Source organism: Saccostrea echinata, unplaced genomic scaffold, assembly GCF_033153115.1.
Source record: "Saccostrea echinata isolate AGI-Se365-2 ecotype Australia unplaced genomic scaffold, CSIRO_AGI_Sech_v1 ptg000022l, whole genome shotgun sequence".
Classification (NCBI taxonomy): domain Eukaryota; kingdom Metazoa; phylum Mollusca; class Bivalvia; order Ostreida; family Ostreidae; genus Saccostrea; species Saccostrea echinata.
Genome location: NW_026889771.1, coordinates 3422789 through 3449926, shown reverse-complemented (window position 1 = coordinate 3449926; position 27138 = coordinate 3422789). Strand labels below are relative to the sequence as shown.

Here is a 27138-nt window from a genome sequence, read left to right as displayed (position 1 = left end):
TGCTACTGTTTGTTTGATCAGCCCTCTCCTTACAGCATCAGTATCTTGCTTATTTTCTCCCGCCAAATCTTCGATCAAATTTCTTGTCTGCGAAATCAAACATGCACCCGATTTCCGGTGATTAGAGAAGCTCATATATGTTTCGAAGTCTCTGTCGATGAGTGACATTTAGGTAGCGGGCTTATGACTCTATTAACCTGTGATCAAACTTGCATAGTTGCCATAGAAACTGAAAATCGATACCTGTAATAAGTATTACTAAATTGTGTATACGTAGTTCTTGGTTTAATGGCGAGAGAATTATAATTGATCCAGGCAAGATTGCAAGACCAGTATTGGTGACAAATTGGTTCCAGCGCTTGGACAATATCAACACTGAGGCATTATGTTTTTCAAGGAGTAACAGCGCCCGTAGTTACATGTACTAAGACATGGTGCTAACGCGATTGTAGTAGCTTGATCTACAATCGTGACACAGTTGTAATTCCATCTGTATACGGCTGTTATTCACGAGAGGTTATCAGAAGCCGTTATTTAATAAGTGCAATAATCATTACTTGTGCTTTCTACGAAAAAAAAAAGAACGATTGATTTGGAAGAGCAGTCACCGTAAAAATCTGCTGACTGTGATACGGCATGGTATTAGGCCAAGAAAATCTATCAGTTGACCACCAAGACACAAAGAGGGTACTTAACAAGGGGGGTGGTAGGTTGTACGGGAGACGGAATGACGCCTCGTCCCCATGCGTCTTTTGTGGATTTCGGGGATTATCAGGAAAGCTGCCATGCTGTGTTGTGGAACTTCCCGGGTGAGTAGACACATCACGTGATTGATCTTCGAGGTGTTAAACATCTTGTATCAAGATATGCGGGTCAACTCTCTGGCTTGCCAAAGAAAAGCATACTTATACTAAATGTATACGCAACGTATGTAATGCCTATATATATATATCTTTAATATTTTATCAATTAAGCAAAATAGGTCAATTGTCTTATTTTATTTCTTTGAGTCTTATTTGACTACAGTTCCGAGAGAAAATCTAAACAATTTTATAACATTGATTATTATACGATGTCAGAAACACGGAGTGTAGGCTATCTCCCCAGGGACGTAAGGCTAGCACGTATCCCGCGATCCGCAGGGATAGCTTTTGTTTTCTCACTTTTCTGAACTGCATCGTTCAGTATGAAAGCGATCTCGGCGAATAAACCTTTTGTCTTTCGACTTACATCGAAATCAATGCATATTTAAAGTGACTTGAAAGGATATAGTTCCAATTAGGACAATATTTAGCCCAGCACATCAACACTATGAAATAACCGTTCTCCGTGAATCGATATATTGCTGTAGTGACTGATTTATGGGTATAAAGTCATAGGGCAGTAGGATCATCTGTATTCTGTGTTACTGATAGAGCAAAACTAAATAGTTATTAATTTGCTTGATTCTGTGGATAAAAGGATAGTTTTATGCTAAATCACTATCCAAAAAAAAAAAAATATTGCGTGCGAAAAGTCACCAACTCTACTCGATTTATCAAACACGACTTTCACTAGAAAAGTGCATGAAATGTATATCAACCTGTTTTTTTCCTTTTTCCAAAGAATTACATTTGAACTACTATAGTAAGCTTATTGACACAAAGCAGTATTTATTAGTAATTTCTTACAAATAAACTGAAACAGTAAAACAAATTAGAAACATGTGACTGATCTAGGGAAATAATGTAAATAATGGATATGTCAACTTGGGGTCTCAGTTAGCTCAAAGGGAGAGAGATCTCGCAGAGTCCATTATCATTTCCTGGACAGAATTGATCCTGTTACTTTACAAATACCCACTCAAAGTAACAACCAACAGATCTGGTAGCAAAACTCTCTTTGTCACTCGCCTGGGATTTCGACATGACACTCCATATTGGTAATTCCATAGTATTACTTTTCTGAGATTCTGCCTGTCCTTACGCCTAGTAGGAGGGTACTAACCACGGCAACCAGTTCTTGAACTATGTTTATTTTAAAAATAGCTTCAAATTTTCTTGGATGGACAATATATGCCTCGTATATTAATTTACGAATCTGCAAAATCTTTAAATCGAAAGTATAAGCATAGGAATAATGTACTTAAATGTGTAAGGTCTGCAGAAAGAGATTGTTTTCTCTGTAAATCTTTAAACGAGTCACATATGTAGTGATTGTATCCCATATAATTTAATAAAAGAAAAAAAAAACGTAACGTGCTCTCCTTGCACCGGTGTCAGATCGGAATCTGTAGTATGTCTAAATTTATATATGTATTCTGACCACAAGTCTTGAATCCCAAGAAACTTAAAAAAATCGACAACGTCAGCACATGACACCTTACATCAGACAAGGCAGACACTAAAACGGCTAGATGGTAGATTAATGCAGCAAATTTTGATGCCCTCCCAAAGGTATCCATCAAGGAGGATTAAATGCTGCTAGCATGTCATGGCAATTACCATGATGGCGGATGACAACCTTTTAAGCTGATTGTGTTAAGTTATTGTTCGGAAAAAAGATATGTACAGGAACCGAGCCCCAGTATCCTGTGAACATATTTGGTGTTTTATATACAATATGTATTAGTGGAATTGGGAATGCTCAATTTAATCTTAGGACTATAAGGGAATTGTTCCATTACTGTGCTGTGATCTGGATACTACTAGTATTCAGGACCTGATTCTCTAAGCAAAAGAAAAGTTAGACTCCAGTTATTGCATATTTCAGGATAAAATAAAGATTAAAAGTACAGAAATTATTACTGGCAAGATATTGGGAAAAACTATAACTTTTTTTTTTATCAACATTAAAGTCATTTCCTTTTGAACGTGATCTAAGAAATAGAAGACAGTAATCAGACGCATACCACAGGTCAGGGCCTGACCCGACAGTATTCAAACACTTTTTCCTTCAGCTGTGTAGCACAACCACATATAGAATGCTTTTTTAAGGTAGAGCGAGCTTAATTCTTGAAATCATAAAATATATGAGAATATAAGTTATTGATAATTATCGAAAAGCATACCAGTAAAGATGTACATGCACAGAAATTTACATGTACGAGTGAAATAGAAAATACTATGACCAAAGGTGCTCGTAATGGATTTTTATGATAAGATGGACAGGTGCTTTTACATTATATGCTGTGGTTTCTTCATTATGATGAAATGGTTTTGCATGATATGCTGTGATTTCTTCATTATGGTGAGGTACTTTTCCATTATATGCTGTGGTTTCTTCATTATGGTGAGGTGTTTTGCATTATATGCTGTGGTTTCTTTATTCTGGTGAGGTGTTTTGCATGATATGCTGTGATTCATTCATTATGGTGAGGTGTTTTGCATGATATGCTGTGGTTTCTCCATCATGATGCGATGTTTTGCATTATATGCTGTGATTTCTTCATTATGGTGAGGTGTTTTGTATTATATGCTGTGGTTTCTTCAATCTGGTGAGGTGTTTTGCATTATATGCTGTGATTTCTTCATTATGGTGAGGTGTTTTGCATTATATGCTGTGGTTTCTTCATTCTGGTAAGATGTTTTTCATTATATGCTGTGGTTTCTTCAATCTGGTGAGGTGTTTTGCATTATATGCTGTGATTCATTCATTATGGTGAGATGCTTTTGCATGATATGCTGTGGCTATTTCATTTTGATGAGGACTTTTGTATGATATATGCTGTAAGTTGTTTCTTCATTATGATGAGGTTCTTTCACATGATATGCTGTGGTTTCTTCATTATGATGAGGTGCTTTTGCATTATATGCTGTATTTTTTTCTTTTCATTATAAGATGATTTTAAATTATATGGCAATTTTTTTGGTAATGAAATAATGGTGTTGACATACATGTAAGATACAGAAATTGTAAAAAAAGACAACGATTGCCTTCCAAAAAGTCAAAGGCAGATAATTTTGAGATAAGTTTATTTTAATTATTGTGAATACGCAATCTCATGTTCAATCTTGGTCTGTAGTATGGATTTGACAAATGATTTAGAGTTGACAATTTCATTTTTTGCAAAAGCCTTATGTTACTTGATTCTTAAGTAAGAAGTCTGAGTATATACTGCATTGTTCTTAACACTTTGGATACCTTCAAGAAATGGCTGAAAGACTAAAAAAGAAAACAGGTTTCTTAACACTTCGGATACCTTCAAGAAATGGCTGAAAGACTAAAAAGAAAACAGGTGCTATTCATGTTTTTAACACATACAATATACAGAGAAATTTTTAAGTTTGTAGCCTTTTGATAAGCTAAAGCTTTTCAATACACTATACAATAAATGTTATATTACCATCACCACTTAACAGATACTCGAAGGAACTTGAAAATAAAACATCAATATAATGATAACTAGCTATGACTCTAGGGGAACGATTACAGTTTTGTGTTATTATATGCAAGGATCAAATTAACGGAAGCACGCTATGATAATCATTTTATTCAGAATTTAACTGACAACAAGAATAAATGTAGTCTTGTTGTATTAATATAGATAAGTGTATTCTGATCCAGTAATAGCCCTCGTGTATAAAACTCTTGACATTTTGATTAAGAGGAGTATCGTTTTGATTCTCTGTTTTTCTTAGTATTTCGAGAACCATCTGATAATCTTAAATTATTTATAGACATCTTTAGAGTTACAAAGGACTATGTATGATAAGAGTCAATTTTATCCCCATAAATCAACATTTTTAAAAGTGATTAAGATATGTTAAATTGTTTTTTTTTATTTTGTAAAAGAGTATGTATTAGAGATATTTTTAATACATTTGTCTCATTTATATGCATTCACTGGCTGTTAATGACGCCATAATAATTCATGCTATTTTTGCAATATAATCAAATGACAAAAATGTGCATATTTCTATATGTTTTTCCAATAGGAAACATAGAGCGCAGCTTAGAACATGAATAATCAAATATTTGTTTTAATTTTCATGGTTGCAGCACAGTTTGTTCTTTGGAAAGAAGTGGTATAAATAATGATAATGCCTTAGAGAAAAAAGGAAATGTGACAATAAAATTAACAATTCAGAATTCATAACATAACCTCCCATCCCACAACAATAGCCTTTATACACTAGATAATCTAATTAAAAGCAAATGCATTCAATTAAATAACGACTGAGCTTTTCAAAACGACATTCTGTGTTTAGGAATTCAGGTTGTACACTCGTTCCTACAATGTTCATCAGATGAATGCATGCTCTCTAAAATTAAGCAGCAGCTGCGTTTCAATAAACTATGACATAACTTTTCAAATAAACAACACTCAATTTGCTTTTATCACTCATTTTGAGACAAATATAGAAACCCACAGGGAAGATAATGAGCACCCCATCACGTAACTAATATGAAGAATGCATGCAATCTCTGTCATTAGCTGTTGTTTTGTTGCTATTCTTCAGACCACATACTCATACAATGTCCTCTTGCATGTTTTTTCCCTATCTATTCTTCTGTTCGAAATTAAACTTTCCGGGTACGTTTTACTTATTTATGTTTTAAAAAATACGAAAACTTGAAAAAAGAGGGCTCAGAATGAATAAGTGATGACACGCTACACTTCTTGGGGGATTTTAAATAATGTAAAGCTAAGAATAGGTAATAATTATTATGAATGATTATTCTGTGACTAATTTATATATTCTAGGAAATGCTTTCATGGTGGTCGAATTGCACATATTAAAGCGGACTATGAAGTCTTTCGACACATCATTATGATCTAATACATGTTATCAAGTTTGCTTGGACATACATGTACATGTAGATACGTTGACCAAATTCATAGTTCCTTTTTTGAATAACCGAGTTACAAGTATGAAATCTTCAGCTAGAAAGACCGATTAACAAGAAACATTAACAGTAAATAGTTGCCTAAGGATTGACAAGAACCATGTTATGAAGTAACGAGCATTACGCATGCATGTATAATGTAAGTGTGATATTTTTGACATATTTATTGAAATCCATAATAGAGACAATACACACACATATCATTGTTCTATGGTGCTAGAACTTGCAAGTGTGTTGAATGTAAATAATGACCTTGTAGTGGGAAATTAATATGGAGATTAAGACAGTTATTTTCCAAGCATAATAAATGTAAATTATCTTAAGTAATAGTTTTCAATGTTAACTTCTGAGATTTTTTTCAAAGAATCAAAACATATAGTATTGTTGTTGTATTTGAAACATAGTGGTCAATATGTTTGAGACATATAACCTATACTATATGTTATATTACAATGAATTCTTAATAAGAAAAATGTCTCCTCTAAAAGCAGGATGAAGGAAAACTGTCTTGCTTGATAGCAAAGAAGTCAAACTGCCAGAGATTAAATCACTTCCTCAATCAATGGACATACTCTGTAGCTGGTCATTGTCGTCTGATGACGCCGTCTATCGATCCCAGAAAACCCCGGGAAATAATGCCGGACCATCCGTTATTCTGCTGCAGACGTTTAGTGAAGGTTGATCAATTATTCACGTCACTATCACCCCTTCTGTATAAAAAATACTTAAACCCCTCATCGGCTTCGTGTGTGGAAACTTTAATGGGCTGTAAACGTGAAAGCTTGGCTTTGCCAGCAGTATATCCAGTACATGTTCTTTGTCTGCCTTGTCTTTCTATCTATTTATAACTGGAATTACTGGTATGGTAAAGTTTATGTGGCTTTAATTCACTAATTAACTCTCCATGAATGTTGAAAAAAAAATGTTTTAAATCATTGAAATTGAATGAACAACATAGCAGTGCTTTAGTTCTATGATAATATGAAGTTTAGTGTGACACAAATGAAAGGGAACTTTGAGCGATATTTTATCAAGATCCCTGCGTAAGGCGATTTAAATAAAAGCATCATGAGGTTTATAACTTTAAAAAAACTGTGTACTCGTATAAATTACTCACGAGTAAGAAGTATACTAGCTCTGAATAAAAGTAAACAGCCGAATTTAGAATGAAATAAAATCATAAATAGCAATTAAGTAAATCATTTATGTATATATGTTAATCATTCAAGTAAATCATACATGGTAATTAAGGTGATCACACAATCACACACATGTATATAGTAATTAAGTGAATAATACATAGTAGTAAATAATAAGTCAATCATACCTTGTTATAATTGAGTAAATACATATAATACATAGTAATTAAGTAAAATTAGGAAGTACTGTAGTACTTACATATGATAAAGTAACAATATACAAATCATGATGAAGAAATTTTCTTTGCGATATACCTTAATCATTTGGAAACTTCCTTGATTTAGAATAAAAACAATGTTTCGTATTGGAACAATGCATCGATAAAATGGTGGATAGACATAACTACTAAATCTGCCGATGGACCATTTCCACACACCCTGAAACAGCTTGACTGTTAGGAAAGGTGTGTACTTTATTGGACTTTATAAATACATGTATATAAAGAGTAAAAACGTTTAGTTATATTTTAGTAAACAAAATGGATGAAATGTAACCATCCCACTTCTCGCCGCGGATCAAAACAATATTGAAGACTTTGTCACTTGTTTAGGGTGGGTAAAGCTCACTCCATCTGATTGAAATGCAGATTCACATATTACATGAAATACTGCAAAAAAGGACAAATATGCATAAAAGCATATGCATATAATTGCGGAGGTATGAAGTGAGTATGGTGTATACCAAAATATTATATTTAAATGATTAAATGAATTTAATACTAATCATTTATAATATTAAAATCTTATTGTAGAATTGATATAAAGTTGGACTGCTTCAAATATTAAACATGTACTTGTCTATTACCTAAAGTATGCAGAAAAATGTTTTAAAAAGAGATTATCCAGTTCCTAGTATCCTGAATATTGTCAAGTGTTCTTTGCAAGAACGCAAAGATTTAAAATCTTCTCTCTTTAGTCTTAGTTATGCTCTGAGCATAGAATACTGTTATTTTTTCTCTTCTTTCTTTCTTTTTCTTTTTTCTTTTTCTTTTTTTTTTTGGAAAATAAAGTGGGCAGGTTGCAGTGGAATAATGTTAGACTATTGTGCTAAATGTCAAGAACAAAACGCGGTAACATCTGCTATAACTTACAATGTACATATCCAAAACAACACATAGCTAGAAAACATGATTATTAAATGTTTAAAGAAAATTGGAACACCCGACCACGTTCTTAGTGGAAAACAAAAAGCAAAATCTGAAAATTCAATCTTTTCCTTGATGTCACATAACTTAAGACCATTTATTACCAAGTTCTGAATATCTGTTTATTAGAACCAGGTTCGGTTGTCTCTCTTTAACCTTACTGTGTTTTCATATTGATTTTGGTGCTATTAGAAAATTTGCCTGGCACACTGACACTTTGCATTGCTGGTCCAAAAACTTTTATTTTATTTTCCATAAATTTTCTTTTACCTTTTCACATGTCTCACCTTAAATTTTTAAAGTAAGAAATTAACTACCAAATGAAAATGAAGTCTTTCTTTTTGAGAAATCCGTACTTGTTTCAAATTTATTTATTTGCATTGTCAGTTGTTATAGAATACATGTACACATGTATATAGACGTAATGTCCAACCTTTCACAGTTTTTTTTAGGCTTAAAAAAAACTGCAAATTTATTATTTTTCATAGAAAAGTTCCCCAATTGTTACTGTTTTCTTCTTTTTATAAATTTCCTCGAGCTCTTTAAATTTGTTTTAAACCTTTTCGATGCAATCAGTGAATTAAATACACGTACATGTGTGATGTCTTTCCACAAATTTTGCTCTTTAAATTTGTTTTAAACCTTTTCGATGCAATCAGTGAATTAAATACACGTACATGTGTGATGTCTTTCCACAAATTTTATTTTAAAATAAATGTTGTTATGACCACTTTACCCCCCCAAAAAATGAATAAATAAAATATTTTAAAAAATAATAATTAAAAAAAATATAAATTAACTAAAATTTGTGTAAAGATAGTGACGAAATGTAAACGTTAATGTAAACGATACTGACAAAGTCAAAAGCATACATTTACATATCTTTTCTCGGAAATTAAAAATATTTGAAAAAATTGCTTAATTTTCTAAAATAGAATACAGAAGGGATAATTTAAAACAAAGATAGATTAAGTTTCATTCTTTGATTTGATTAGAAATATTTGAAAGTGAATTAATGTATAGTTGATAAGCACCGTTCAAGCCGTATGGTCTGCGAGCGCTCAGTATTTTTTACTCATGGATATTCGAGTCTAGGACTGTTTACCACACATCGAAATGACGAAGATTTACTTTAACTTTTCCTATGTCTTGTGTCAGACATTAAAGCTTTGAACATGTGTTTGTTTATTGCATAAAATTTCATTAGGTATAACCATCTACAATTAATTTAATTCTTCATTTTCTTTATGTCGTATGGCATATCAGACAGCAAGACGTGTAGGAATTGAACATTAATGATCAGTAATTAAAGTAGAATTGGTATACATATGACCAGGAAGTATTTTTTGCAATTAAAACAAGAATGAATGACTATATTCCTTGAATATTGACACAACTAAATGTACAGTGTTTGATATGAGAAAAGAGTTAAATTGTCATATGGTGCTGAAACATGGAGTTTTACAAGGTCAAAGATGTTGAAAAAATATATACCAACTTTTGTGGAAAAAGTCCTAGGTGTACAAACATGTACTCCAAATAATATTGTATATCATGATTTAGTAGACTTTTTGGTCCCTGGTTTAGGGTTCTCTTAGAACGTTGCAAAAGTTCATTATTAATAATCTATTGTCATCCCTGTTACATGTACAAAACGAGTCTTGATTCTAGGTTATAGGATACATAAAGGTCACAGGAAGGTCACAAAAATTTGACGTTTCCGAATTTTCCTATTTTTACATAAGATTTTCATTAATTTTAAAGCACTTTTTGTTTTAGAGAATAAAGAGCACAATCTTGCCTATTTACCAAATCTGAATATTTCATGCACTAGTATCAAATGCATCCTGTGTATAAAAATCTCAGATAGGCAAGCTCGTGCTCTATATTTCCTGAAGTGAAAAGTATCTCAAATTTGACTAAATTCCATCAAAATTGAGAAAATTCGGTAAAATGTCCTACTTTGGCACCCTTTTGTGGCCCCCATGTAAACTTTAAATCAAATTTAGTACTGGTTTTAAAACAAGCATCATTTTAAGTTCTTAACTACAAAGTATCACAATTTTAACTGTGTTTTGATTTTTATATCAAATAAAGGACCAAAGTCGGCTATTACCATACCTTGTCCTTTGAAATATTGGCTGAAACGTAAAGGGCGCAAATAACTGTATATTGAGTGCCTGCAATAGATGAGAAAAGAATAAGGAATAATGACAATTGTTTAATAATATTAATAATGAATTTAATAAACTTGGTTCAATTAAGTTGACTTTTATTCCAAACAATATTATGTTTAAAAACCAAGTGTCTGCAAATTAATGCAGTTGCTAAGTGCTCAAAATGTCAAGAAATGTTTAAGGAAGATTTTTATTCAGCGCTTCATAACAAAGATTAGATTTACTTAGCAGTGTATAGTATATATTCTGTAAGTAAAAAATAATAAGAAAATATATAAAGAAGTGAATAATTTCATTGACCAGGTTATATGATGGTTAATATATATATGACGTATGTATATGATGGTCAATATATAATTTATATATACATGTATGTATATGAAATAAAAATAACCAACCTTGATCTTAAGTGATATTAAATTTTCCACTGTAATTAAACAACACGCCTAAATAATCAAATCCATTAACAATTTCCATTTCATTCACCATCATACAGAAATTTATCAAATATTTCTATATATCCACGATTTCAGAACAGAAGTTTTGTGTCTTCAGTGTTAAGTTTCAACTTCCATTCTTGATTATAAAAGTAAAGAGTCTTACAATTTCTGTAGTGCGTCAGAGGATTCGACCATAAGTTCCATTTCATCAGCATACATAAGCAAAAACACGTCGTCTTCTTACTCTCCTCACACCTTCTTACTTCACACCAAATTGAAGAATTTTGTTTATATGATTAATTAACTAGAAATTGATGTTTGACCGCCGATATTCTTCCCCTTGTGGAATTCCGTCAAAATCACTTACTTGCAACAATTTTTTTAACTTACGAATCACCATCTCCATAAAGGAAAAATTGCAGTTATGTGTCAAAGACGAACAATAATTCTATAAACACTGCTTATTTAAGTAATTAAAGATGTACAAGTGTTTGTCCCAGCTACAATTTTGAAATAAATTTACTTGGAATGCAACTCCTAATTCTTACACTGTTAACAGTCATCTAGAATCTAGTCATAGGGTAAACTTTGTATTTATCAAAGAATATGATCAGTATTAAAAAAAAGGTAACATGTACAACAACAAAAGCAAAGAAAAAAAAAGTCATTTAGTGTGATTTTTTAAGTATCGCATTGCTTACGGGAATGGTCAAAGTAATGATATTGTATGCTTACAAACTGAATTTGTTATCATTTTTTTCAATACACTTTAATTCAACGTGATCTGTTTTTTTTTTTCATTTGAGGTTTATTTTGGTTCGCTGTGTTTTCCCTACCACTAGTCTGAAGTCTAGATGAAACATGCATGTAACGTTGATAAAAAACACACAGTCGATATATATGCTTGGTTTCCGAATACGATTAAGTCTACATTATTTTCTCAATGATTTAATGCCAAACTTAATTCGATTTTCGACATCAACATCAGCAAACACCATATCTCATGAATAAATGTTAAAATTGCAGTTAAATCATTGAGATGTCTTCCTGAGATCATTAATAGCTATACCACTGGGAGGACTAGCGATTACAGAGTATTTTCTTCGAACGTACAAAAAAAGTTTCCGCGAGTGGCATTATCGCTAAACTCGTTAAGTCGAGAAGTAAACGTTTTATTTCGTTACATGCCATCCCCGATACAAAATTAGATTATAAAATTGCCTCACGTATCTTGCAAATAAAAGTAGCTCTTTGGACCTATTAGAGATCGAAGTGGAACCCCGCTGTAGGACACAGATCGAGAGACTTTTCCGAATTTTCTGCATGAAATAAATCTTTTCCAATAAGAGAGTAACGGTTTCAAGAGCTTCGTTTTCACTAAAATCCTTAAACAGCAAGAGGGGGTCCTGTCTTTCACTGATTGAAACACCGATGTCTTAAACTACTTGAGAAGCCCCTACCAATAAGAAGCCCCGATTTAATTTGAGGGAAAGAGCTTTAAAAAATCCTATCGGTTTCCATTCCTATGACGTCAATTTTTAAAATTTAAGGAAATTATTTACAGCAGTTGATTTGGTTCCCTTTAGTGACCCATGTATTGCTATTTATCTAGACTGAGTGACGCATGTAGAATTTCCAAAAAATTCAGCTTCTTTGTATATGTTTATCAGTATCTGGATCCATATCTACTAATGATAATCTTAGGTGAGTCTTCAGATCTTGATTTCAAAAAATTAAGACTGATCCATTTTCAAAAAGCAAATAAATTTCTTTTTTTCCATATTAAAATGTATTTTCTTAACCAATTTTACACACATTGTATTTGATAAAAAGATGATAGGTCTAAGTTAAAAATTTTGAAGATTTATTGGAAAGTACCACGATTTCATTGGTAATGCAGGTACCTGAAATAGAATTGATCTCGTTCATTCAGTAAAAATGCAATGTATTGAATTCTCGTAAACCCAACCTTGGTCGGCTTTCTATAATTATCGACTCCATCATTAATCAATATAGAACTCACCATGTCACAATCTCCCATAAACCAAACATATATACGGACTCCATCGGTTGTGACAAACGCAATCCGCGTAAACATGCATGACTGAACGGCGCTGCATATTTTGTTCTATATTAGTCTTTTATTAATGCCGCTATCGATTCTTATGAAAATTCCTGCGAATAAATAATTGAAAATGGAAAAAAAAATGTCTCGTCACAAATCAATATGCATAGAAAAAATTTCCAGTGGTATTACGTTTGTCTTTCTTGTGAGAACTCTTTTGTAGAGTGAAAATTATTAAGGTATATGCCTATAGCGCGAACTTCCGTTTATTGATCGGGCTTGAACATTATTAATCTATCGCTGCTTGCAATGTTAACTTTAGGGAGACGGCTGTTTTTCAGTGCTATGTCTATTTGTAGGAAGACGAGGATTCCATGGCACAAGGGACATCTGGAATAAGATCAGAAAAAAGCAAGAAATCGGATGCCAGGTACAGACAGGGAAAACTGAACTCCAGGCTTGTGTCGCCGAGAGAGCACTCGTGTAGTCACACAGACAAGTCTACCGGTGTGGATGACGATTCGCCAAGTAGCGCTTCTAGGTCTAAAAGTTCCAATTCCAACAATGGAGCGCCTGACATGGGAATAAAAAACATCGTCATGGATGACTCGTATATTGTGCAAACAGTTGAAATTAAGAAACGGCCAGGACAAACCCTTGGATTTTACATTCGGGAAGGTAATGGGATTGACAGAAGTGAGGGAGTTTTCATTTCTAGGATTCAGCTTGGTACTGTGGCAGAGACAAACGGTTTGTTACACATTGGTGATGAGATTTTATCAGTTAATAAGAAAGAGGTAAAGAATATGTCTCTTGATGATGTTGTAATTTTGATGTCTATTCCTAAAAAGTTAACATTGAAGATAAGAACGAGAAAGAATGGGAACAAGAACGCATCTTGTCCCACTCTTGCTGTGACAGAACAGCAACATCCCCCGGTGGCAGTTATTAAACGAGGCCGCTCATCCTCTGCCGACGCTGTGGAGGAGACAGAAAAGTGCCCGGATATGTTTCCTTTTTATGGAACACCACCCAGCCATGATCATTTTGGTGCTAGACGTTCTCGACCTACCTCATCACAATATGCTAGTATCTTCATATCACCTCACCGAGCTGAGGCTAAACTCTTATCAGACGACGGGGACAGTGAAAATTCTAGTGAAGGGTCTCTTCCAAGGAGTGTAGATTCTGGTAACAGAGGTTATTACTATGGTTACAGGGGTTACGTATCAGATAGTGCATATGAACCAACAGGGGCCTATACAAGTCCTACATTGTCTCCTAATCATTACGGCAGTCAAAGTGATCGGGACTATGCGAGGTATATGTATTCAGATGGAGGGCTTCCGAGACGAATGACCCCGCAGGCTACCCCCAAATCTCCCGCCAAATCCTTCCATACACAACAATATCAACGAAATCAACCTTGTGACAATCCTGATTACTACGCTGGTGGTCAGCCCCTTGATTTTCATCGTGGTTATGATACATCTCGTAGGTTTCAGGGTGGACTGAAAGAAATGATACAATCAAAAACAAAATTCGGTAGACTTCAACGGAGCCACTCGCCAGAATGTTACAATTCAGACTCAGAGATACTATATACTCATGCAGGTGGGGGATATATACCGGTTGATTCTCGGGGCTTTGCCTCGGACTATGAAACTTATGCTAATGCAATTAGTGACGATGACCCTATTTATTCTATTCCCAAAATGCCGTCCAGTGGGAGCACTGAACTTGAGGAGTTATTGAAGAAATTTAACACCCTGTCACAGGAGCTTCAGGAGGAACAGACCAAGCTGAGTCGTCAGATATCGTCATCGCGAGACAAAACAGGTAATGAGAAAATATCGATCGAACCAAGTTTTTCCTTTAGTATTGAAAGGGTATGAATCATTCACCTTTTTTTCCTACACTGGTCTGCCATATAAATCTAATTAATAAAAGAATCCCCGGGTTTCTATCCTTTACGTTTTCGTGATGTACAAGAAAATACTTTCCTAAGGCCTACCATGTGGGAAAACATATACATTGGTTTATTTTAAATATTCCCCATTTAACATTGGCCCACTTCCGTTCTCCAGCCGCTGGGTTCCTGGAGGAGTACAAATGTTTCCTAATCCCGTCAATCCCTTTCATTAGAAGAACCTAAGACGATCGATTGCGAGTCATATTGAAGGTGGATAAACTCATTTCACTCATCAACGTGTTTTTAGCTTCGATTACGAGCAAAATCAACACCAGGCGGAATTTATTATCTTACTTGGTTTAACTTGTATCCTCTATTCTTTTTTAAACTCGTGTTTTGTATCTTTATGGTCAATGATAAGAAATAGTGTTATTTAATAGCAAGAAGCAAATAACAAGTGAATAAAACAAATCCATTTAATTTTTGAACTTATATGATAAAATATTAATAATACAGTTTATCGATATCTGAAAAAGGTTTGGTCTTTGCTGAAAAATCATAATTATTTCACTTTTGATGTCGTGCTTATTGCTAGACCTTTCACTGGACATAGATGTAAGAATTCTCTTATATTGAGTTCTAAATTGGCATAGATTTATACTACTGAATGTTTCAAATGTCACCGCTCAATGTATGGCCTCTGTGCCTGGATTTACCACAAGCATATCAGATTACTGGGACCATAATTCGATAAAAATTCTGGCGGCTCATTGTTTTCAGACAATAATAATTGATCATTTCAACTGAAACATCGGGGATTTTATATATGTATGTAATGCACACCCCTGGACATAAATGACAAAGAATGTCTCCAGAAACTAAACACGCATAATTGTACTGCATGTGGTTTGTGCAAATAACAATTTTTAAAATGCAATTGACAGACAAAACATTTTATTATCTTAAAAATGATAGTTTTTCAACAGAGGAAATTATTATCTTGCGTGATGCACATCTTTTTTGCCTTGTTCGAGACACAAAAGAAAATGCGAGAATCGAGTAGTTACACAAATGAATAAACATTGCACAATGTTTTATTAATTTTTAAAGACGCGAAGTCCAAGTTATATACATAATTACATATACTTAAATTCTAATCAAAGTGCTATATTGTAATCAATAACTTCTGAAACACCTGTCGACCAGTTCATGATAATTTACTTTTTTTTTCATTACACGACAAATCAATACTCTAAATTTCTCCCACTCTCGCCCAATCTCGTTAATTTCTTACTCAAACTTGATGAGCTAACAGCAAAATCGATATGACTTTAAAATATGCAGTTTTTCTAAAACATGAATCAAACATTGAGGCTCAGAAGGAAACGAAATAAACACGCCTCATTTGTCAAAGTATTAGATACACTTGAAAACCTATTAAGGTACAGGAGAACGGATTCCATCATAAAACATTGACAAGAAAGATACATTTAGAAAATGTGGTATTTGGAGTATTCTTTTACTTTGATGTTGAGCAGGTCACTATCCGACTATTATATGTTTGTTTTTTTTTAATCTTTTTTTTATCCACAGAAAAACATCTTTACTGAGCCAAATTATATAATTTTTGAAAATTTGGAATGATATGTAAATGTTCCCCGATAGCCAATCATTTTATGCATTCAAAAAGGGATCGACCAATCAGTGCTTGCATTAAAAATTTGAGAGAGATAAGTTGTAGAAATTGTTATGAGAGGATCCAAATGGAGATGTAAATTGTCGATGCTTTCGGAATTTTTTCGATAATGTAATGATGATACGGCTGGAATGTCGATCCCGACTGATTAATTCTATATCTGGTTTCACACAAAGTATGAATCATCTTGGCAAGTTCTTGTCTACCATGTTTTTGTATATTTACTTAAGAAACTCTTACTTCCATGTACCACATTGGAACTAGTGGACGTTTGCCTTTAATCTTATCTGATTCGGAGGACAAAAGTAGCTAGTCATTATCTTCGAAAACATTCATGTCTTGGTGTTCAGATAACCGTTGCTTCTACATGTATGCTATTAATTAAAGATAGAACTAGTTCTATAAAACAAAGTTGAAAGTAATTCTGAGATATTGTCAGCAAGTTACTACAAGAGCATAATGTAATCGACCTCATCTATCATAAATGGTGTATAATTAAATTGCAATTTTAAAACCTTTTATTTTGTGGTCTATTCGCATAGAAATTCTCTGATCTTACATAATACAGTGCTTTGGCTTTAAATATTTTATTTTTTCTCTCTCAAAATGTCTTACATCACCAGCATTGCCGCGCGAAAGAATTGTTTTCTATATAAGGATCTCAGAGTGTAACAAAATTTCGTTGCATCAGTGGTTGGAATTCCTGAAGGTAAATTGATTTATTCGATGGAGAACTAATCGCTTTCATCGTCTCGGAATTGATTAAAGAATCATTGAAGTGACATACGTAGATCGGAGTTGGCGACGACTTTTCTAGAGAATCGATAATTTCGTCTGTTTTTCCTCCCCTTCGTTAGTTTCCATCTCATCTATCATCTAACCATATAAAATCCACCTCTCTGCTCGGCCATCTGGTTGGCTGATTAAGTTTTATCTCACAACATTATTTCATTAGACTGTGTACTTCACAACTCGTCAACTGAGTGGTAATTAATTAGGAGATATTGGCAAGCATTATCACTATATTATAGATTTCATGCAATATTTAGAGCACCGGTAGTAACACTTTTACGTGATGTGTTTGACATTGTTACAATATGGTGGCCATGGAAATATTCTCTATGTCTCACACTATGGTAACGCTTAGTTCCAGTTATTGTTTGAAAAAGACATCATCAGATATGCAGATTCAAAAGAATCAATTATATGAAATATCCTCAAACTATGCTTAAAGATAGTCTATAATAATTGCTATCATAGTTTGAAGTACAAAAATTTAAAAAAAAAGTTTTCCTATCTTGAATTTTTGATAATTCCAGGGACATATTCGCTAAACCGCACATCAACTGATTCACCAAAAACCGATCTCTTCACAACCACCAGTAGACGTCCCCAATCGCCTTCATCCGTACGAAAGGCAGCCTCTACACAGACACCCTCTCACTCTAAGTTAATCAGAAAACTGAGTGCAGAGGCCCTGTCTCAACATAGAACATATCAAAGTGAGTTTGACTCAGTCAACTCACCTCGCAATCACAAATCCCTTCCACTGTCGGTGTACCAACTGAACAGGGGAAATAAATCTTACTTATCTACCTCATCGGCCCTAAGCCCTGCCCACGGAGACAATAAGAACAAGAGTACGGACACAGAGGAAAGACACGTCCCAAGGTCTTCATCTGCAAGGTTCAGAGACTTACAATTAGTGAAGAAACCGCTGCAGATACCTTATGGTGAATTTGAGTTTACAAGGCCAGATCCAAGAAAACGAGTTGAGTTATCCAGATCCAGGGGATTGGATGGCATGGCTCATATACACATTCTGTCTGGTCAAGGATTAAAGTCCTCGAAGATGACCCTTCGGGACTTATATTGTGTTGTGTCTGTAGATTCTGTTAGTATAGCTAGGACAATGATTAGGACGGGGGCTGTGAACTTTGATTGGGATGAAGCTTTCGACATCGAATTAGAGGATGCCAAAGAAGTGTCTCTTCTCATATACAACTGGGATCCCAATTTCAAACATAGATTGTGTTTTCATGGATCATTATTCATTCAAGGGTGTTTAACTGGTAATACTATAAAGAAAGTAGCTTTAAAAATGGAACCTAAAGGACTTCTATACCTAACCATGTGTTACAAAGAACCATCAGTGTCGTTGCAACGATTGCCATCTGTGAAAAAGAATGGTCTGTTTGGAATCGATTTGGAGACAGTTATCAAAAGAGAATCAACAGGTCATAATGTACCACTACTTGTTAAGAAATGTATCAAGGAAGTTGAAGACCGTGGCTTAGAGACGATTGGGATCTACAGACTTTGTGGATCTGCAAGGAGAAAAGCGCAGTTGAGGGAGCAGTTCGAAAAAGACACGGAGGGTGTAGATCTTTCAAAAGACAACGTAACTGATATCCATGTAGTGACTGGTAAGTGATTTTTGTTACTCGTGGTAGAGAATATATATAGAATGTTCAAGGATGAAACTTCTTTACTACTGTTATTAGAAGAAAATGATGCAAGGCTGTATCTTGCAACTAAACTTCATGGAACCCTAATCGGAACTGCTACATATCCTGTACGGCTTAGTAATGAAATACTAAACAGAATTAATCTTGACTTTATCAAGTCCTATTTGTTAATTCTGGCCCCTGGTTTGAAGACAATGGTAGGTTCAAACAGAGAAAAATGGCTTACAGATATTAAGACAAAACTTTGTTTTCATGTAAGACTTTGTAAAGATCTGTAGTTTGTTAGTAGTGTAGTGTTAATGTTCTTCGAAATTGCAGCCGTATGCATGATAAAGAATAATTCAATAAATTCCATTGACATGCTGATATTTTTTTATGATGTATTCTGATATATGTATAGTTAGTGACAGTCTAGACGAAATGACGGACAATAAATTACTAGCTGACTTCTCAAGGTCAAAAAAGTGTCTTGTCGCGCCAGTGGACACCTTGTTTATAATGCTTTATTAGTTCATTGTGTTTTGCTGAACAGTGCAGAAAGGATCAAGAACAATTATTTTCATGACGAAATAAATACACATTTTAACGTAAAAATTTTGTTTTATACAAGTATTAATATAAAAAAGGATTTGCACAAAAGCAATGAATAAAAGCATATACATGTATTAATTCATCATCGCAAGCCTATGGAAATAGAATGGTCACTAAACCTGTGGCTTGCGACGATGGTAGTAACTTGAATGGCAGTCAATCTTCCTTACAAAATTCTCTAATTAAGAACATCGGTCGGCTCCATACTCTGCGGAGGTCAATGAAGAGTAGATCACAACTATGGCGATATGGGGGTATCATTTCCAATTATGACATTATAGAATTTTTTTTATACCAGTTGCTACATATATGTGGATAATACTGCTCTATCACACAACTTGGAAACTGATTTTAATTAAGAATATAGGCAATTTAGCTTATTTTTGATTTTTTGAAAATCTGTTTATCTGGAGGACTTTTAGTGTATATTTAGTAAAATGATAACCATGTAAATGGTTTTAATGTAGTTACACGTACACTGTAGCTTAAGTCGACTAGTGCCCCTAATCTCACAGTTGATTTCAATATCATGCAAAGGCTAGAATTAGAATTATTTATAAATAAGTTTTCAAATTGATTTGAAAAAAAAGATGTTTAAGCATGCAGGATATTGGAGTTGGTATTTTAAAGAGCACGTCAGACATTGGTAGTTCCTGATGCATGTTAAGACGGACGGTGGTGGTCAATGAATGACAAGGATTGCATTACCAAGACTCTGGACATTTTCATTAAACCCTACCTTAAAATTCCACAAGTGTATTATTTTCTTCTATATGAAATAAGTTATAAATCTTCGAAAGATACCTGAGTAATTTCAAAATCTTTAGAAAGTTACAGCAAAACACATCATTAACTTTACGACTGATTTGCACTTTTCCCCTGGTTGCTGGTAATATAGGGTGACAATTTTTTATTGTGTGGTTGGCATTAAAGATAATAATTTGTCACGTTTAATGACAAGAAAATCAATGTTGAGCACATATCATAGTACAGATCATAGTAAGGTTTCAGGTCTCCCAGCTGAGAACCAGAATACTTAGAACTGATCGTGTGTGACAGCACATCGTGTCGCATTGCGCAACGGTATCATGGGAGACATTAAAAAACAGCTGTTGATGACCTGTTGAGTAATTCCACGGTTCATTAAAACATCGCCTGATACGGTTAAATCAAAGAAGAGCTATAACATTATTAGAATGACTAATAGATTAAACAAGGTATTTTTAGTATTATGTCAATACCTGTGGGTGAAATACAATATGCTCGATAATGTGTAAAGATTTATATGCATTCTTGTTAAAAGATGTGTTCTTGTATGGTTTTTTAGTTTTTTGGAAAAAAAATCTTTTAGTTAATTTTCATTAGTCTCCAAGTACACGCAAAGTCCTCATTTTATCACAATACTATCAATTAGACAGTGGGATGTGTCTTATATTCCAGAGTATCCATTATAGCACACCTTCCAAGCATCAATCTGTAGAGTCTGTATATTGCATTCAAAAATAGCTAATACAAGCTTTAAATATATTTATAAATGCTTTTCTAATACGATCACCATGTAAAGCATAAAGGAATCTGTAACTAGTTAAAACCTTTTTAGTTGTATCAAGATTAAAACGTAGAACTCTTCCAGTCTTTATTAGAAGCCGAATATGGTAATGCAAGATTCTAAACGTAAGATAAAGCAAATCATCGTGAGATATTACACGTGACAGTTTAACACTAGGAGAATACAGGTCTCAAATAGAGAGCAAATTGATTGTTAAAGTATTTGTATTTTTCTGGAAAGTCAGGGATTGGAAGAGACATTTAAGGAAAGGTCATCGCTTTGGCATCCAATTGCTTCTGTAGGGCAGATACCAAGACTGACAATGTGTCAGACTCAATGTGGCTTCCTAGACGATCGATGTCCAATTTTACCCATCTTTAACATCCACAGCTATTTAAAACGCAAAGCTTAATCCCGTCCAAAGCGTTCGAAGCGATGATTGATTTAATTACGTCTAAGTGACTCGCATTCAAGTAAAAAAAAAAAACTTCGCCATTCAAAGTAAGAGTAAAGGTTCATCTGAAGTAAGAAGGATAATTGGTCAGTGATAATTCGAGTTATCTAAGTAATGAACAGCAACACAAGGCTATTCTTATGTACTCTTGCTATGTTGTACGTGGAGTAAAATGATATCATTTTCAATATTCATGTATATTGATAAACTTTATTACAAGATGTCTCAACAGGATTTATTTCATCTACTTATGACAAATAGGGCACTTCTGTTTTTCGTCATCTATTTTTTTAAATCTAAGACATCCACCAAGAGCCTTGAAGCTTCTTTAAACAATGAATGTCAAGTTCATTATAGTCAAGCTTGTACTTAAATCATCTCTTTACTACATTGAGAATGACAATATATTTAATTAGATCAAGACGTTTCGTATGTAGTTATAATATATAATGATATACTTTTTATCATATTTGAATTTTATTATAAGACTGTGTATAGGGGATGAATAATCATAGGGTTCACAGATGTTGAACATTTGCTCCTTGGCTTAGAGGTATTTACAGAAGCACTGTACCGTATAAACTATGAAAGGAGATAAGAAATAAGTAGATAGTGTCATTTTCTGTACAATTGACACACTATTACAGCATGCACATCGCCTTGCACGGTTGACGGTAGGTATATCGGTTGCGTATTACATGTAGGTTTTACGTCGTAATGTACTACCAATCGGGTGACGGCATTAGTATTAGATATGAAAATCGAAAGAAGTTTAAATCATATAATTATTTTGAAATGAGTATATACAGAAATGATAGGAATCGTTGTTGGTTTGCTTTATAGGGGTCCTGAAGGATTACCTCCGTGAGCTGCCCGAACCACTCTTCACTAACGCCCTGTATCACATGCTTCTTGATGCACTGAGCGTGCGCTTGCCCAGTGACCCGGATGGTAGTGCAAAGCTTATGCTTAGCATCCTTGAGTGCCTTCCAAAAGCCAACCAGGTACGAGATGTCAGCTTCTGACAACTTTTTGAATAGTTAATTCTATTATACACAATGTGACTTTGAAGTTCACTTTGCATGATGTAAATATGAAATGTTAGCCCCATGTAATTTCAAGCATATCTCAATACCCAAACTATGTGCATAGTTTAGAACTATTTTAATAAATGTCATATCATCAATTTAATTACTGAAAATGCAACAATTATCTTATTTGAAATTCATATGTCTGAAGATGTAAAAGAATTGCATGTTTTTCATTCTGATTTGGAGCTAATGCTAAATTATAATTTTGAGTGTTGATTTTTAGAGATTGCAAACACTGTGCTGACTTTTTTTAAAATCACGTATCAGTGGATTTCAGATTTTCTTAATTTTCACTTCAATAACGTTAATGACCACAGAAATCTCACAATTTTCAGTAAATTGGTTTTGATATATAAAAAGGATCATCTTAGACGTGTCCATAGAATCAATATGTGTGGAATTTAGCCCATCTAAAATTGCAGCCAGCGTAAAGCTGCGAGGCAAATATGTAGTAGTTACAGTTTCGGAAATTAGATAAAGATTTTTTTAATTCCTTTGGGAACGATTTCATATAAATCATCATGCAGAAATCGATTGACTGAAACACATCGCTGTTTTTACCTGATTAAATTACGAGAGCAGATTGCATATTCTGCGTTCTGCTATTTCTCATGGGTAAACATATATAGTGCAGTTTTCTTTCCAAGTAAAGAAGCGGATTTTATGTTATCTTTATCAGAGGGGAGACGTTAATCGATTTTTACGAGTTAGAAAATACAATTCAAAGTTGCTGAATTGTATTATTTATAATTTAACGAAAAATATCATTTAGAGTTAATTATTAATGAGAACTCTGAATAAAAGTAACTAAAAGAATGATATATTTTAAAGAAATGTATGAATATAGAACTCACTGAGATGATTATAGAACTGAAATAATTTTGATCCATTCAATCATGAGAATATATAGCAGTTTTTGTTTTTTAAAAAATGACCCTAGACTCATATATATATTAAAACATGACGACTCCCCTTACAAAAAGGCCCTACCCTATTCAGCTGAATTGGTGCATGTGTAACGTTCATATCAAATTAGCATGAATGTATGTGTCTCTCCACAGCAGTATAGTTCGGAGAACATATAACAAAACTATAAAACAATTAAACATAACTCAAACAAATAAGCTTAACAATAAACAGCTAAAAACAGACACACATAACTAAAAAACAATGCATGTCTTTTTTTAGAAGATATATTACCACAGGTACACTAGAAAAGTGTCATATTGTACATATTGAAATTGCCGACTGGCAGTAAATACATATACATGTATATAAAATTTACAATGTGAAGTCTTTAAAAATACACTAAAATTTTACAAATGCCATTCATTTAATCTCCGCAGGAAACCATGGCCCTGGTATTAAACCATCTGAAGAAGATCTCCCATCACAGCGACAAAAACAAGATGACTGTAGACAATTTAGCTGTCTGTTTCGGTCCAGTTCTTCTCTGTCCCTCTCCAAAATCAACGGATGACCACGCCCTTAATTTCAAGAAACATATCGAAGTTTTGAGATACCTCTTACAAATATGGCCAGAAAATTATGGTACGTACATTATTTTAATACTCTAGCAAAAGATGGGATATGTATTAGAATTTACTATGACCACCGTCCTCCTCATGTCACATCCTTTCAAAATGATTTTAGTGAAGAAAAATTAAAACTTACACCTGGCTAGAGATTGTTTATGACCAGAAAGTGGGTCATGACAATGACTAAGGTTGGTTTTTAGAATGTGGACAAGGTTAAAGTTAAAGAGATCAAAAAGTATACAACAAATAGGTTTAAACCAAGGACAAAGCCACGTGATACTGCAATGTAAATTTTGTCTTGAATTTGCAAAGTTATTGCAATATTTCTATGTTTTGTTTTAACGTGCCCCACAGAGGGTATAAGTCACGTTATATAGTAATATAACCCCCTCCCCCATTATGCAAGAATTTTTTTATATAGTATATGTCAACATGCAGGCGAGTTATGTTGACATGCAAAATAGCTATATTGACACTAGAAAGAAAAATGCGATAGGATAAGAATAAGGAAAATTTTCATGAGATATCAAATGCCGCAAACATTTGACATCCGACAAAAATGGAAGCAATAAATGAATATCGACATGCAACTTCATAATGTCAACCTGCACCTTTTTTGTTGACATACAACTAATTCCTGTTGACATGCAACTCATCTATGATGATATGTAGCTTAATTCATAAGCTTTATACTTGTGACAAGTGACAACTTCGACGTTTTGCTTATTGTGCATGTATCGTTAATATTAAGATTTTAAATAGTTGCATGTCGAATTAATTGAGTTGCATTTTGACATGAATTGCATATTTGCAACCCACTACCACTACCATGTTGGAAGTCAAAAATGGTCGATATTTGATATTTTTGGTAAATTTTCCGAATTCTTAACAAGTCATATTTTTCTTGCATATCAAGATAGTAATGTTGAATGTTGACATATTTATGTTGCATGTCGACATAACCCCATGTAGTCATAATCTACTTAAAAAAACTTGAACAAAGGGGGCTGGGCTGAAATAAGGCACCATTACTTAATACTGACCTTGTCAATGACATTGTTTAAGGTAAAAGTTGTCTGTTTCCTGTTGCTCTGCTACATGGAAACATGACTTAAACATAGGGATACGTTGTAAACATAGAGATACTTTTAATGCCACTGCAGTGTACATGTATCTTGCTACAATGTACGGGAAATGTTCAGGACTCGGACAGCTTGTGCTTGATATTTTGAACACTTTCCGGACCAGTGCTCAAATGTGAAAAAATAGATATATACGTTTTGGTTGAAAAATTGTTTAAAGTTTTGAGCAGACAATATGGGAAAAAGCAAAGTACATATAATATATTTATTTATATGTAACAATCTTTAATTCACTATTAATCATCGGCCGCAGCATCTTCTCGACGAAAACAAATGCAACGGGAAGTAATAACTGAGATACACAGCAGCTCTGAATAGCTGTTTGTCTCTTACAAGTCTTTTTATCAAAACAGCAGAGATTTATAAAATTCCTTGTGGCAGATGTTTATGAGTATAAAAAGAAGCGTTCATTTCCTATCCTGTCTATAAGTATGACGTGTACTCCTCCGCTTTGTATTGTGTTTTGTTAGGGGATAATTTTCATGCTACAACTTCATTAGTTCTTCAAGACACACCTCAGGGAAAGGAACAATCCTAATCTTAACATTCTATTTATTCCCTTTAGAAATGGTGACAATTAATTCACAACAGAATTCCAAAGAAAATATAGTGGACTTGGATAAAGATAAAGATGATTCTATGACGTCACAGCAGGGAAATGGCGTCGAGAACAAAAAAGACTGAAATAATTTTAAATAATTTAGATCAGTTTAAGTCATTTAATAGAATATGTTTGATATTGATGGATGGAAAGATCACAAAAATGTCAACCACTGCACAAGATTATTTTAATGTAATTATTATCATTATTTAATACTATTTATTTATTTATTTATTTTTGGGTTTCACAGAATGTATTTCAGTTAGAAATGATGCATATCGAGGAAAACCTATTTTTGGACAGAGCTAAGTTTTGAAAAGACATTAAGTTGAGGAATTTGTTCTAGTCTATGCTTCCTTAGTTATACATAACTTACTATTTCATTGCATTGAAATTGGAGGTAATACTTTGCAATTAAATGTCCATTCACAGCTTACGACAGAACTTTATTTACCGTAAGTTACAAAAAAAAACAAACAAAAACAAAACATTTGTTCAGCACAAGAAGTCCATTGAAGGCTTTGTTGTATCTATTTATAGGATATTACAGATTAATCTTTACATATTTAGTTTGAAAATAAATTATTTTGTATTTAAACTGTTTGATTTGTCTTATTTTGCCATTTTATCTTTTTTCGTACAACACCAAGCAGCAAGGTTACTAAGACATGTTGGAGTTGAAGATCCAAGCTGCTGGCTTTTTAGTCAAAGCAGTAAATGTTCTTACAATGAAGCGCATTGAAGTGGTAAAATTTTTCATTTGAATGGAACGTTTTGAGCTATCTTTAGAACGTTGATTGTCATATACATGTAATGACACGCCCATTTCTTTAGAAAGGAAAAAAAACCCGGTCAAATGGTTCATTCGAATACCTGTAGAACAGGTATTCCATAAATATAATAGCCAATTAAATTGACGATCTACATAAACACCGAGTAAACACGTGTTCGACCGATACATATGTTGTGGTAACTCAAATAAACATGATAATCTCATGATTATGTATATATTCGTTGCAATACGTGTTGTACAGAAGAGGGGAGTCTCTAATCTCTCTTTTAACGTCATAAAATCTCCATTTCAGTGTAAATGATGTTGCTATCGCAGAAAGTGGGATGTCCTAAAGCATTACGACGAATATTTCTTTCTCGTTTCTAGAGAAATGGGCGTGTCATTATGTACCAATTGACGTTCGATAAGAAACACTCAAACTTTCCATTCAAACGAAAACTTTTACCAC

General features: G+C 33.6%; 1 protein-coding gene across 1 annotated transcript; it reads left to right on the top strand.

The window, feature by feature from the left end:
• The first annotated feature begins 55 nt into the window (after window positions 1–55).
• On the top strand, window positions 56–26387 carry LOC133190229 (uncharacterized). Its single transcript, XM_061325738.1, has 6 exons — window positions 56–809; window positions 13215–14694; window positions 17783–18889; window positions 22369–22529; window positions 23963–24167; window positions 25862–26387. The coding sequence occupies exons 1-6, from the start codon at window positions 744–746 to the stop codon at window positions 25978–25980; spliced, it is 3138 nt and encodes a 1045-aa protein (XP_061181722.1). The 5' UTR covers window positions 56–743; the 3' UTR covers window positions 25981–26387.
• Window positions 26388–27138: the final 751 nt, after the last annotated feature.